Source organism: Haliaeetus leucocephalus, unplaced genomic scaffold (assembly GCF_000737465.1).
Source record: "Haliaeetus leucocephalus isolate CR32 unplaced genomic scaffold, Haliaeetus_leucocephalus-4.0 Scaffold194, whole genome shotgun sequence".
Classification (NCBI taxonomy): Eukaryota; Metazoa; Chordata; class Aves; order Accipitriformes; family Accipitridae; genus Haliaeetus; species Haliaeetus leucocephalus.
The window spans coordinates 403,832-417,206 of NW_010972630.1; the positions used below are offsets into that span (position 1 = coordinate 403,832).

The following is a 13,375-nucleotide window of genomic DNA, read 5'->3' on the forward strand; positions in this document are numbered from 1 at the left end:
CGGCCGTCCCGCCCGGTCCCTGCCGGCCGGGTGCCGGGTGCCCGGTGCCGGCCCCTTCCGCGGCCGCGCTGGGATCCCCGACCGGCCTCGGTCGGCGGGGTCCCGGCCCCCCTCCACCCGCGAACGGGGCGCGCTTCGCCCCCGCAGGGTTGTGGGCGTGAGTGTGCCCGGCGGAGCGCGCGGGCTTCCAGCGCCGCGGTTTTAATTCCAGCGACTGGGCCCCGCGTGGGGATGCGGATTGCGCGTGGCTGCGGGGGGGCTTCCCTGCGAGGAGCCCCCGCGTCGTGCCGGGCGCCGGTCTGGTGGTACCCTCAGAGCCTGTGGGTTTTGCCGGGTTCGCAGAAAACACCTCCGGGAGATCCCGTCCTCCAGCAGCAACGTTTCCACCAGCTTCACCTGGGACTGGGACGCCAGCAAGACCTCGGAGTTCCTCTCGAGCGTGGGAGTGTCAGTCCTCAAGAAGGACAAGCTGGGCAATGAAAACACGCCCCAGGACCTGCTGGTGTCGTCGCCCTGTCCTCCTCAGAAACGGCTGAAGGTGAAGGAGAAAGAAAAGGACTTTGTCATTGTGCGCCGGTCTCGGCTGCTTCAAGAGGCAGAGCCAGGTACCGTCACCCTGGTCCAGGTTTCGTTCACCCTTCAGCAGAGATGGAGAGTGGGCATCACAAGTCTGTAGTACTGTATTCTTTGCCTTTTTTGCTCTTTCCCGGCAGAGTATCACTTCTAGATCTAGTGGCTTTCAGGCTTGGGCTGGTAAGTCCTGTTTTATGTGAGCCTTTAAGCAGAGGTGGCATGTCTGGCTCCAGAACTGTGGCCCATGTAAGCCACGGTTGGCTCCTGCCTAGCCCCGCCAGCCCCCGTCTGTGTGCTGGGGGTTTGTGCTGCATGTCCCTCTGTCTGTCTGCTCTTGCTGCTTGGGACTCGGGGGCCACCTTGGCCCAGCTGGGCCCTGAGCTGCATCCGTTGCTCTGCCTGACGGACCCGTTCCAGGAGGTGTTTCACCACATACCAGGCGGGGCCAGGCTCCTCACAAAATACAGCTGTGGCTGCCAGATGAATATGGGCTATTGGCACTGCTGCTCCCAATATAATTTTGAAACCCGGGGGGGCTTGATTTTTTTTTTTTTTTTTTAACTTAAGCAGCTAAGCAGCAAGATACTTGGTCCTCGAGACCAAAGGGATCTAGATTCACATCTCTCACAGTGCTGGCTGAGGTATGCCGGAGGGGCAACATCTCCGCTCGTGTTGGAGCTGAGCTGCCAGCAATGCAAGGGACTTTGCCAGAGAGCTACAGGGAAGGTGCAGCAAAGGGTGTCAGGCTCCTGGGCTAGAAAGGGACTGGCAGGGAAAGAGCAGGGCTGTAACCCGAAGACCTGGGGCACTTGAAGAAAGGGTTACAGGATGCTGGGTTCCTTTGCCTGGTATCAGCATGTATTTCCAGTGTGCAGCGACTACAGAATGCAAAATAAAGAAGTGGCTCTCTCCGGTTACTAGGCTGTCATATGAAAGGTGGGAATGCCCTCAGACCACCCTGCTTTTAAATAAGACAGAGTACTGAGTTATAGGCAGCTGTTGAGCACCACCACGCCAAAATCTCCCATGTGAATGGCAACACCTTCTGGAGCCCTGTATCTACTTGTGAGAAGTTGAGATCACACCACATCCTTTGAGACAGTTCTTGGGGGGTGGTAGTTAGCGTGCATGTTTTAAGGAGCAGTTTGCAGTACCAGCTTTTCTCCATGCACCATGCAAAAGCATAGCTCACTTTGGACTCCCTTCTGGGAGCCTAACGTGGACAGGAAGGATGGGCGTTTCAGCTGGGGGGTGGGAGGGAAAGGACCGTACAAGCCTCAGAATATAAAGGAAGTAACTGAGATGCTCGTTTCCAAAATGAGCATGTGAATAAAGATTATTGTCATTTTTTCAGGGAAATTGTTTTTCCATAGCTTTAGTGTGTATACTAAGGTGAAGTTTGTTGTGGTTTAACCCCAGCCAGTAACTAAGCACCACGCAGCTGCTCACTCACTCCCCCCCCCACCCAGTGGGATGGGGGAGAGAATCAGAAAAAAAAGTAAAACTCGTGGGTTGAAATAAGAACAGTTTAATAGAACAGAAAAGAAGAAACTAACAATGATAATGATAACACTACTAAAATGACAATAATAATGATAATAAAAGGATTGGAATATACCAGTGATGCACAATGCAATTGCTTACCACTTGCTGACTGATGCCCAGTTAGTCCCCAAGTGGCGATTCCCCCCAGCCCCACTCCCCCCAGTTTATATACTGGACATGATGTTACATGGTATGGAATATCCCTTTGGCCAGTTTGGGTCAGGTGTCCTGGCTGTCCCCTGTCCCAACTTCTTGTGCCCCTCCAGCTTTCTCGCTGGCTGGGCATGAGAAGCTGAAAAGTCCTTGACTTCAGTCTAAACACTACTGAGCAACAACTGAAAACATCAGTGTGTTACCAACATTCTTCTCACACTGAAATCAAAACATAGCACTATACCAGCTTTTAGGAAGACAGTTAACTCTGTGCCAGCTGAAACCAGGACAATGTTACGGAAAGTTTTGGATTTGCCAGTCATACCTAGGTAAAGGTGGTAATAATGTCTTCCTACAAGGAAGAGCTGAAAGGGGGATGAGTAGTGGGCTGATGTCTATATAGCCTAGAGCGAGACTGTAGAGGTGCTTTTAACAACCGAGCCAAACAAGGCATCTGATCAGCAGGCAAAAATGAACCAGCTTTAACTAGAACACGTTTGCTCTTTCCCTAAAGGTGTTTTTTGGGATACACTTCCAGATGAATTGCTTTTGGCAATCTTTGCATATTTGCCCCTAAATGACTTGCTAAAAGTTTCCCTGGTTTGCAAGAGATGGCATTGTCTTTCGTAAGTATTACTTCTCATCATTTAGTACTAAGAAAACCTTTGCTTCCATAGACTGTTAAATGATCTGGTTCTTATCTTGTTTACTCATGTATAATTCCATTTATGCTGTATGTGGGTTAAATGTATGTATAATCAAAAGATGGTTCACATTATTTTAACATTAGTAAATTCTACTAAATAGCTTTGCCTCCTCTCAGTCTTTCATGACACTTAAAACTTTCTGTGGTTGTACTCATAGTTCTGACCCTTTCTAACTCACTAACAAGTAAAATTCTGTGCCTTAGGTTTGATGAATCTCTCTGGCAGAGTCTTGATCTGACTGGTAGAAGTCTGCTGCCAGGAGTGATTGGACAGTTGCTGCCTGCCGGTGTTACTGTATTCCGCTGCCCAAGATCTTGTATTGGGAATCCGTTGTTTAAAACAAGCAAGTAAGGTTTTTTTCTGCATGTTCTGGATCCTGAAACAATGTCTCAAATAGTCACAGTTTCTCTGTGTATTTTTTGTTTTAAGGTCTCCACTGGTAGTAGCATTTGTACTGTCTCTGGAGTGTGGAAGAGCTGATCAATGGTTAGGCAATGTCTTGAAATAAGAGGATCTGCATTCACCTCTCAGTTATTTAAACCAAGTTAATAGGATTCTTGGAAGTATTAAGCACCATCATCGTTGCAATTTATATCTGTAGAACCAAGAATTGTCATCATCTCCAGCATTTTTAATATGGGAAGCTCAAAATTTAACTCCAGCAGGATAGACTTTCAATGATGAATCCTGAAGGATGATGCCTTGAAGATAAGAGTTCTGCAGTTTTGGCTGGTAGCTTAGCGGTAGGCCCAGTGAGCTTAGTAGAATGTCCAGTGTGCAGCTGAATACAACAGTATAATTATTTTCTGCAAGCTTTTCACGGTTTCAGTGTATGGGGTATATTTATGGTATGGGCATTTTGTGGAGCAGGTTTCAATGCAATTTTAGTAACCTGCCTTTCTCCTTTTTTAGACCTCTCAGAGTTCAACATATGGATTTGTCGAACTGCACGGTGTCTGCTGCAGATCTCCAGAGTATTCTCTGCCGGTGTGAAAAGCTGCAGAACCTCAGCTTGGAGGGACTAGTGCTTTCTGATGACATCATCAAGTGAGTGACACGTTTGGGAATATTCAGTAAATACCTTCTGTTTGGTGCTATCATTTTGTGTAGGCTAGCAAAAGAATGCAGCTGAGAGTTGTTCTTTGTGGGAGTCTTTTGAAATGGCCAGTTTTAGGCACATAACAGAGCTAGCTGGCAGGCTAGATGAGCTGCCTGTTCCCTCTTTATCCTCTGGGAGTTGAGGTGAGGAGGAAACACCCCTCTGGAAGAGTGTTTGTTGGTGGCTTTTTTTTCATTCTTCAGAGTAGGGTGAGCCTGGAGAAACGCTCATATCTCTATAGAGTTTGTGTCCATTGTCTGTTCCTGCAGCCAAGCCGTACAGCAAAGCTACTTTTATTTTCCCCTTTCTGTGCTCCCAGTATAACTGTGTTTGGCATACAGGTTCTTTTCTATTTTATGGGGTCTCAACAGCTCTCCTGCCAGATGCTCATTGTGCTTCTGCACTATTTCTCACTTCTTTGTTGAACTTCACTCATAAGTGTCTGGAAAACTATGGATTCTGTCAAACAAGTGAACTGGTGTTTGGTTAAACTGGAAAGACACTAACGGGTGTGCATTCCACCTCCTCTTCAATCACATCAGGTGATGTGGAGGTGCCAAGGACTAATAATAGGTCAGATGGCAGAGACTCCAGGTGTCCTGCTTTCTACTTTTGAGCTTTCTGATGCCTTCCTCACACCAGAGGGAAGAAAAAAAAAACCAGAGCATGAATAAACCAATATAGTTTAGCTTTTGATACGAGATAAAATGTATCTGAAAATTGGATACTAATTAGGCACCAATAATTTAATTTTATTGCCTTGTGTACAACTGTAGATACTGGGTGTAAGGGTTTTTCCAGGTTTTGCGAACTGCTTGTCTGCTCTAGTCTTGCAAACAGATGCATTCAGGGGGATGCTATTTGGACATGTGTTTTGTTCTGGAATAACTTCCATCTTGCAGAGGGGTGACTTCAGAAATGGGATGATTGCTTTGTCATTTGTAGATGTATAGTCATCTGTAATAAGCCATGGTGTGTGTTTAATGGCATACAACAGGAGAGGCTGAAAAGAAAATGTTTCCTTTTAAACTTAGCAGTTCATACATACGCAGACTTGTCAGGAAGGTCAGGTAAATAGGCAAGTAACCCTTTGGAAGTTGTGCCTTGATGCAGCAAGTACAGAACTGAGATCCTTAGTGACTCCTAGGTTGGTCAGTTTACTAAAGATGCAGTGCTGCATGTTTAACGAATAGTTCTCTGCCTGGGATCTTAGCTCTTAAAAACAATCACACACCCTAGCAACACAAGCAATGTTCCAGCATTTAAATTTTATCAGACTTTTCTTTTTTCTTCTCTACAGGAGCATTGCTAAGAATCCCAGTTTGATGCGACTAAATCTCTGTGGGTGCTCAGGGTTTTCTGCAGCAGCCTTGAAGCTGATGTTGAACAGCTGTTCTACGTAAGACAAAAATAGTTTTTGCTCTTCCTGCTTACAGCTATTCCTGAGAAAAAGGATCCTTTTTATTTTTTTCCGTAGGCATCCCAATTGTACTTGTCTCCTAATACCTTTTTTTATGAGCCTGTTTCTGTTCCTAAATGCCTAATGGTTGATTATTAGCTGAATAGTCAGTTTCTTTCCATCAGTGTATTTCTTCTTTGATAGCAAAGATGTACTTCAGTAGTTTTTCATGAATTTCCTTAATTATCCTTAAAGGAAGTCTTGTTGGTAGGTAAACCCCATTTATATTTCTTTGATTATCATGTAAATTTGATTTTCTTAATGAAAGCAGTGGAAGTGTGTGTTTTGAAACTGAAGAGTGGAGTCCCAGAGCTCCCTTTGCAATCAGAGTACAGCATGAATGGCAGAAAACATTGTGCCTTTCCATCCATGATAGAATAATCCTTCAGTAACCTTCTACTTTATGAAGCACTGTGTTCAGATTGACAGCTCCAGTGATTAAACCATCTGCTGGCAGGAAGTCACTGAACTGAGCCCCAGTCAATCTGGGATTTATATCCTGATCTTTCTGCTGACTTCCTGTGAGATGCTGGGCAATCTGCTTAATCTTTGCTTCTGCAAAAGCATGCTTTTAATCAAACTGCAAGTTCTGGACAGACAGCCTTAATCTTTCTCTACCTCTCATGGGTAGATAATGCTTTCTGTTGCTTGCTTTGATTACTTGGATCATGAGCTCTTTAGAGAATGGCAGTCTGCACAGTGAATAGCAGATGGCAAACCTGATCCTAGGAATGCTAGTGGCAATTTAACTGTTTTTTAATTTTACATAGAGATTGCCAGCTAAATGCTGTCGTTGTGTTGTTCACTGTCTTTGTCCTCTGGTTACATCTACAACACCTGCACGCAAAACTAAACGCTTTGTCCCAGCCCTGAATGGTGAGAGGCTATAGGTAATCAAGCATGTAAACAAAGTTAAGGTCACAGTGTGGCCAATGCTTACATAAAACTATGAAGTATTTTTTGCTTATTGGGATTAATTCATCATCTGACCAATGCTAATAATGGATAGCGTTTTTTTCTCTCAATGTGAACATCTGTTCAGTAGCAACAGATTCAGGTCACAAACCCAGAAGCACGATGAAAAGACAGTGTGTCCCTGTGGCAGTCCCCAGAAAGAACCATTTCACTTCCTAAGTTGATTCCAATTGAATCGTTCCAATTGGAAGTGGCCTTGGGAAGTCACTTCAACCCCTTGCCCAGAGCAGGGTCTAAAGTCAGCACTGGCCAGGTTGATGAGGACTTTCTCTGGTTGCATCTTGAAAACTTTCAAAGACAGATTCCACAGCTTTGCTGGGCAATCTGCTCTGGTGCTTAATTATTGTCATAGCGAAATTTGTAGTCATGAATACAGGAAGTAGGTGTGTTACAAGTTTTTGTCTTACAAGTATCAACTGTAATAGGTAATATCAGAACTCAGACTGTTTCAGTCATTCTTCCAAACAGCTCTTTGTTTATTTGCGTGTAGGCTGGAGGAGCTGAACTTGTCCTGGTGTGACTTCACCGCCACCCATGTCAAAGCAGCAGTCAATCATATTACTTCAAAAGTAACCCAATTAAATTTAAGTGGATACAGACAGAATCTACAAATACCAGGTAAATATCAGCATGGCAAACCTTTATCCCACTATGGGATAAAGCAACAGGCTTTATATTTTCTTCTGGTTGGCATCTGCTGTGTGTATAGAAAAATCATGCACTAACACTGATTTTGTGCTCTGTATAGCTTGATGTTCTTGCTGTCAGAGAATCTTACTCATGTCTCTGGCTTAGTCATGAGGGGTGAGATGATTTGTCTTCTGATTTTAAAAATAGTCAGGTGAAAGCTTATTTCATCTTCAGTTGAAAGGTACAGCCCTTACTTCTGAAGTAAATCCTGGAAGCAGGATACACTGGATCCCATAATTCCACCGTGAACTGTGAATTAGCCTTCCAGGTACTGTTCTTGGACCCTTCTTAAGCTTCTGCTATTGTTGCTGCTAAAGGCATCTTCCAAAAGAGAACAGTCATAGTGACTACTTGAGTTTCAGCCCGACATGATGTCCTACAGATACCAGTTAATTTGGAAGGCAAATAATCTCAGTAATCAACATTAACTATTTACTTGCTAATAGTTCTAGGAGGAAAACTACAGTAAAGTTGCAGGCTATCAGAAAATGCAGAGAAATCTAGATTTGGGGAGAGGGCACAAAAAAATGGACAAAAGCATAGAGAAAGGGTGAAACAGCTTTGGTGGTAAAGAGAAATTAATTTTCTCAGTGAGCAAATGTGATGATGACAAGCTGGTAGGTGACACACAGGCTGTTACCTCTCTTTTTTTTCTGTTTAGATGTCACATAGACCTCAGCATGCATTCCCTTGTGGGGAAATACACTAGTCATCTTTTTATCTCAGCCCAAAACCCATAAACAAACATGCTACATAATCTCCTTCAAATCAGGAATTTGAACCTTCTGTTGATCTGACCATTAGAGACAAAGTGCGCAGCTCGTCTGTTTGCAAAACACTTACTACGAGTAATTTTTCTCTGTTTCTGTGCAATTCATAAGGCATAAGATTTGAGTAGTTCACTAATCATCATAATTTAGGAATTGTTTTCTTTATTTTTTGCATGTGAATTCTGAAATACCAAAATCCTCTTGCATGTTGATTAGCACCTTGCTAATAATAGTGGCCTTTTAGGTGATATCTGAGCCACAGGTGATTCTATGCTATTTGCAGACAATGAAAAGATGGTCTCGAGAATTTACAGTCTAATTCAGGAGAACCATACCTTTGTCATGAGGAAGGAACCTTCTGTGGGTAAAAATGGAGAAGCCTAAAGAACTTGATGCTCTGAAAGGGTATTTGATGTGTGGAAAGCTTCTGATTTTTTTTTTCACTACATGTCAGAATTTCAGGCATCTCACTATTACTGTGTCTCAGTAGATTCCTACAGCAATATCATTTGAATTATTCACTTGCTAAGTTGCTGGTGCAATTGACTTTTAGGGACACTTCTTTGGACTAAACGAATCTCTTTTGCCGAGGATTAAAAAAAGTCCCTGTAAGGTATCTTGATAGACAAACTATATGCTGTATGTCTCAAGTGTGTATCTTTTTAACAAAAAGTTGTGTTTCAGTTGTGGGGTTCCAGTAGAGAAGATACAAATGAACATGTACAGAAGTGAGTAGGCTGTATAAACACGTTCATTTTGTTACTGAAAGATGGACTGACTCTGTGTGACCTCTTTTCAGACATTAAAACACTGGTGGAAAGATGTCCTTTTCTCATCCATTTAGATCTGAGGTAAGAATACCTGTGCAGCTAGCCCTTAAATCTTTATGGTTCAGGGGATTGCCAATTCTATTGCAGTGCAGTAATTATACAGCAATAATGCATGATTGTGTAGGACTGCACAACCAGAAAATACTTTCTATGCTAAACCTACATAAGATTTGCTATCTAGCATGACCTAATCCGGAGCAGGTAACTAACTTGAAGATTTCTTTGTCACCTCAGCATAAATGTTACAGATGTACAGGATTTGTTAACTAACAAGTGATCGTAGTCAATATGCGGAGTGGAAGGAAGCATTGAGATGCATACAGTTTATGAGCCTAGCATCCTAGACAGGGTTTAGTTCAGCTCTGATAAAAATTTGTTACTTGGCCATAGAACTGTAAAAAAAAAAAAGTGTATTTTGGCTTTGACCTAGTCAATTAAAATATTTTGAAATCTCGATGTGTAAAGTAAATGCCTTTTCATGGCATGAGTTCTGCTGCAGAATATCTGCCTGCAGAGAAGCTTCTGCTTCACTTGCTCTTCAGTGAAAATCAAAATCCCTCCCTTACAACACAAACACACTAAAAATGGGTTACTTCCATACTGAGAAAAAAAAATACTTCAGTGGTAGAAAAAGTTGATACTCATTAAATTTCTCAGCCTGAATTTTGGAAATACTAAATTTACTGCTGCTTTATCCTTAAACCTCTATTTCATGTGCTGTCATGTACAGTGACAGTGTGATGTTAAAGCCTGAGTGCTTCCAGTATTTTCATCGACTCATCTTTCTACAACATCTGTGTCTTAGCCGATGTTATCAGATATCACCTGCTGCCTTAGTGTAAGTAATCTCTAAATGGCTTTGGTTTGATATTTGTACAGAGAATAAGTTAATTTAACTTGCTTTATTTTAGGTTTAGTATTGCAAGTACTGTTTTGAAAACTTAGTGATATAAGGAATTGGGAATAAAGAACTGAGATAAAATAACCTGACTGCTAGAGCATGTACCTTTGAGAATCCAGACTGGAACCAAAGGTATCCGAGATAATCTTTCCAAGATGTCAGTCTGCACTCATGGAACTTGCTGCACAGTGCATGCATAGTGTTGTCCCTTAATGGCATTGTACTACTCATACTCATTACTGTGAGGTACAGCTGGAGGTTCCAGTTCTGCCAGTGACAAGTATTGGTGTCAATATTAGGCTTTCAGTTATGCAGCAAGGAAGGTATAGTCCTTTGGAAAAGTTAACGGAGTTGACAGTACTTGCTGACTAGCTAATCTGTTTATATTCCTTTGCTTTTGTGTGCATGTGTATCAATTATTGGTTGCCACTGAAACACAGCTTAGAGTTACTTGTATGTGGGGTTATTCTGCTTTTTATTAGTATAGCAGCTATCCATCTTAATCCCCTCGGGAAGGATGTCAGTCCTAAGGAAATGATCAACAGTAAGAAAAAGGTTGTGAGAGGAATAGGACTATCAAAATGGGAATCTGAAGAATCTTTTTTGTAGCAGTGTGTGCTGTCATGATGATAGCTTGTGTGTCTCTGCCTTTGGATTTTGCCTAATACTTGCTTATGGACAGACAGTTCACATCATGACTGGGCAAAAGTGAAGCAATCAAGAAGCCAGGGCTGGCTACTCACCAAAATGTCATAACAAATTGGAGACTGATAGTACCTAGGGGCTTGTGTCCTCTGGGCCACATCCTGAAATTTCATCTGGGGCAATTCCTTCCACTTGTTCTAAATACTTAAGTCCAGGGAAATAAAAGGGGAGGAACCAGTTTGTTTTCACTCTGTGTGTGAGAGAATAGCAAGAAGCAATTTATTCAGACAGTTTCCTGAATTACCAGTACAGAGAACTCATTTCAATTAAATATGTGCTTTTAAAAAGTAGGAAGTGGAATTTAGTTTAAGTAGTTACTTTACTTCTAAAAAATTAGTAGAAATGCAGTTATCTAATTTGGGTACAGACTGCAAAGAAAAGCTTTCAGGTTCATGATTAATTTCTTATTTTGCTCTTTCTAGAGAACTTGGTGAAATTCCAACATTAAAGACTCTTCAGGTATTTGGAATAGTGACTCATCGTTCCCTACAGCTCCTCAGGGAAACGCTTCCTAACATGAAGATCAATTGTTCACACTTTACAAGTATCGCAAGGCCAACTGTTGGCAGTAAAAAGAACCATGAGATTTGGGGCATCAAATGCAGATTGACACTGAGAAATCCTAATGGCTTATGATCATTTACAATGCACTGGATGCGATGGACACACTGTGTGTAGTGAAGCTCCTTAAGCAGCAGAGTGCTGGAGCGCCTTTAATCATAGTACTGTTATTGTAAAAAGCATTCTAACTTGGTCTTACGCCTTAATGTAGTTTCATAAATATTTTTACAGTTTTTCACTTAAAGCTTTTAGAAATCTCATGACCTGTGAGCAATTGTAGAATTTTTAAGTCCTCTTTTTTTTTTTTTTAACAGAGGAGTTTGGGTTTTTTTTAAATACTATCATTGTAATTAAACAGTATCAGCCTCTAGCACCTGTTGCAGGTTCTGATGGAGCTTTTGTTGCTCTAAGGTGTTATAAAAGTGCTTTTGGTTAGCTCTTCCAGCTCTACAACTCCTGAGATGGCTTGTAGAGGTGCTAGGTATCTTAATAAGGCGTATTAAGGAATTGTCTTTGTCTGAGTTTGCAAATTAAACCTATTCAAATCCTTAATCAAACAAGATGTATAGCAAGATGAGAAGCTACCCATTGTTTGTGAGAGCGACAGAGAACCGAGTCTGAATTCATCAAACCTGAAAACAGTGGATAGGGGAAGAGATGTCTACACAAAAGCAGCTAAAGGACACCTCAGTACTGTTTAAGCAGTATAAAGCAGCTACAGTTAAGTTGCTCTTTAGTAGGCCACAAAGGTAGCATCTTGGTTTTAGCATTCTTCATTGTTAGCCAAATATAGTCTGAAAAGCCCATTCAGAATCTGTAAAAGTAGATGCTGGTTATCATTGCTTCATATTGTGGTGTGAAGTTTTCCAAGTATTACAGAACCTTAATGTAGCTTCTGTGAGGTTGATCTCAGATAAAACTTCTTTAAAATGTTCTCTTACTTCCTTTAAAGAGAAGATATTTCAACTGCAACTGATAAATTGACAGAAATCTTACAGGAGGAGGGTGCAAATGGTTCTAGTTCTCAGACCAAAACCAAAACCTGTGACTGCAGCATAAAAGTGCTGATAGATGAGATGCTTTGGTGCAGTTTAAATACATCAGTTTCTCCTTTATAACAGCTTATGTTTGTAGTATCATTTCACTTCTTGTACCTGTAACACTAACCACTACTGTCTAGTGTTGGTTTTTTTAAAGATATATGAAAAGCTGAGTCACTGTCAAAACCAAAACCAAACTAAGGATAGGGACAAGTAGTGACTTTAAGTAAAACTTTGATCTAGCTTTATCATCAGGGTCCTCATGCATAAGCCTGGAAAGCTGCTGCAGGTATAAGTTAGTTGAGAAGTACTAGGGGTAGAACTTGCACCCTGTGTAGGGCATGAATATGCTGCTGTTGTTCCCATGAATGCAGTAAGCAAGCAGGTGGTTACCCATGGATGTTTGAGGTTAGCCTACAGCATTGCTGTAGGGCTGTTGTATAGGTACTGTGTTCCCCATCTCAATCTGAAGAAGAGTTCAGGAATAAGTACCTGGTAGTACAGAACAGATTAAATACTGTGGAAAGATTGTAGGAGTACTACAATTTGATATTTAACTTGAGTTTCTATAGTATAATAAATACAGCATTGTCTTGTTAATCTGTTGTATATTGTCTTTTATTAAATTTAACCAAGTGTAAGTAACACTTGAGTCACTAATGGGCTTGTGCCCCTTCAAAGAGTTAATGGGCAACATACCTTGTGAAAGTTGGAGTGGAGAAGTGATGGGAGGTTGGAGGATACTGGATATTCTACTGCTTTGCAGTTTGCAGCCTTAGGTTTATGCCTTAAATTACCTGAAGAAAAAAAGTAAGTCTTTGCAGCACAGCACTACTGTAAATGCTGCTTCTTCCTATGCAAAATATAACTCCATACAACTTCTCTTGCATTTAGTAAAGATCTAAGGAATTGCTATATTGTACAAAATGACTGATGGATGGGACAACACTTTCCCTGACCTGCCACCAGCTTTGTGTTATGGGTGAAAAAATGACATTTGTCCAAGCAATGTCTGAATAATGGTGGTTTAGTGGACAGGGTGTTATCACCAATACATTTAGCATTTAATAGACTGTGCTTTAAAACCCTGTACAGAATTGAGACAGTAGCATGGCTTTAGCTAGAAGTTATAGTCCTGAACTTGGTTTAAGTACCAGGTTCAGTGTTGGAAGAGGTCAAACGTTTCTGTCTGTTGGTTATGATGGCAGCTGTACTGGACGCACCACTGACCTCTTCCTAAGTAAAAAAAGTTACTTGGTAGCTCCAAGCAATCCATACCAAAACCAGCTACATAGGTAAGTCTCTGCATTTTGCCTAAAGCATGAAGGCTTAGAAACCATTATTTAAAAAAAACTGCACAGTAAGTG

General features: G+C 41.8%; 1 protein-coding gene across 3 annotated transcripts; it reads left to right on the top strand.

Moving 5' to 3' along the window:
• The first annotated feature begins 527 nt into the window (after positions 1-527).
• SKP2 (S-phase kinase-associated protein 2, E3 ubiquitin protein ligase) lies at positions 528-12,525 on the top strand. 3 transcript variants are annotated; one of them, XM_010565646.1, is made up of 10 exons: positions 557-605; positions 714-753; positions 2,786-2,897; positions 3,182-3,325; positions 3,891-4,025; positions 5,378-5,476; positions 7,002-7,129; positions 8,771-8,822; positions 9,532-9,639; positions 10,830-12,525. In XM_010565646.1, the coding sequence occupies exons 5-10, from the start codon at positions 3,910-3,912 to the stop codon at positions 11,041-11,043; spliced, it is 717 nt and encodes a 238-aa protein (XP_010563948.1). In that variant the 5' UTR covers positions 557-605; positions 714-753; positions 2,786-2,897; positions 3,182-3,325; positions 3,891-3,909; the 3' UTR covers positions 11,044-12,525. The 3 variants fall into 3 exon arrangements, with proteins under 3 accessions (XP_010563947.1, XP_010563948.1, XP_010563949.1); XM_010565647.1 differs by lacking the exons at positions 557-605; positions 714-753 and adding an exon at positions 2,531-2,600; XM_010565645.1 differs by lacking the exons at positions 714-753; positions 2,786-2,897 and having other exon boundaries at positions 528-605.
• The last annotated feature ends 850 nt before the right edge of the window (positions 12,526-13,375 follow it).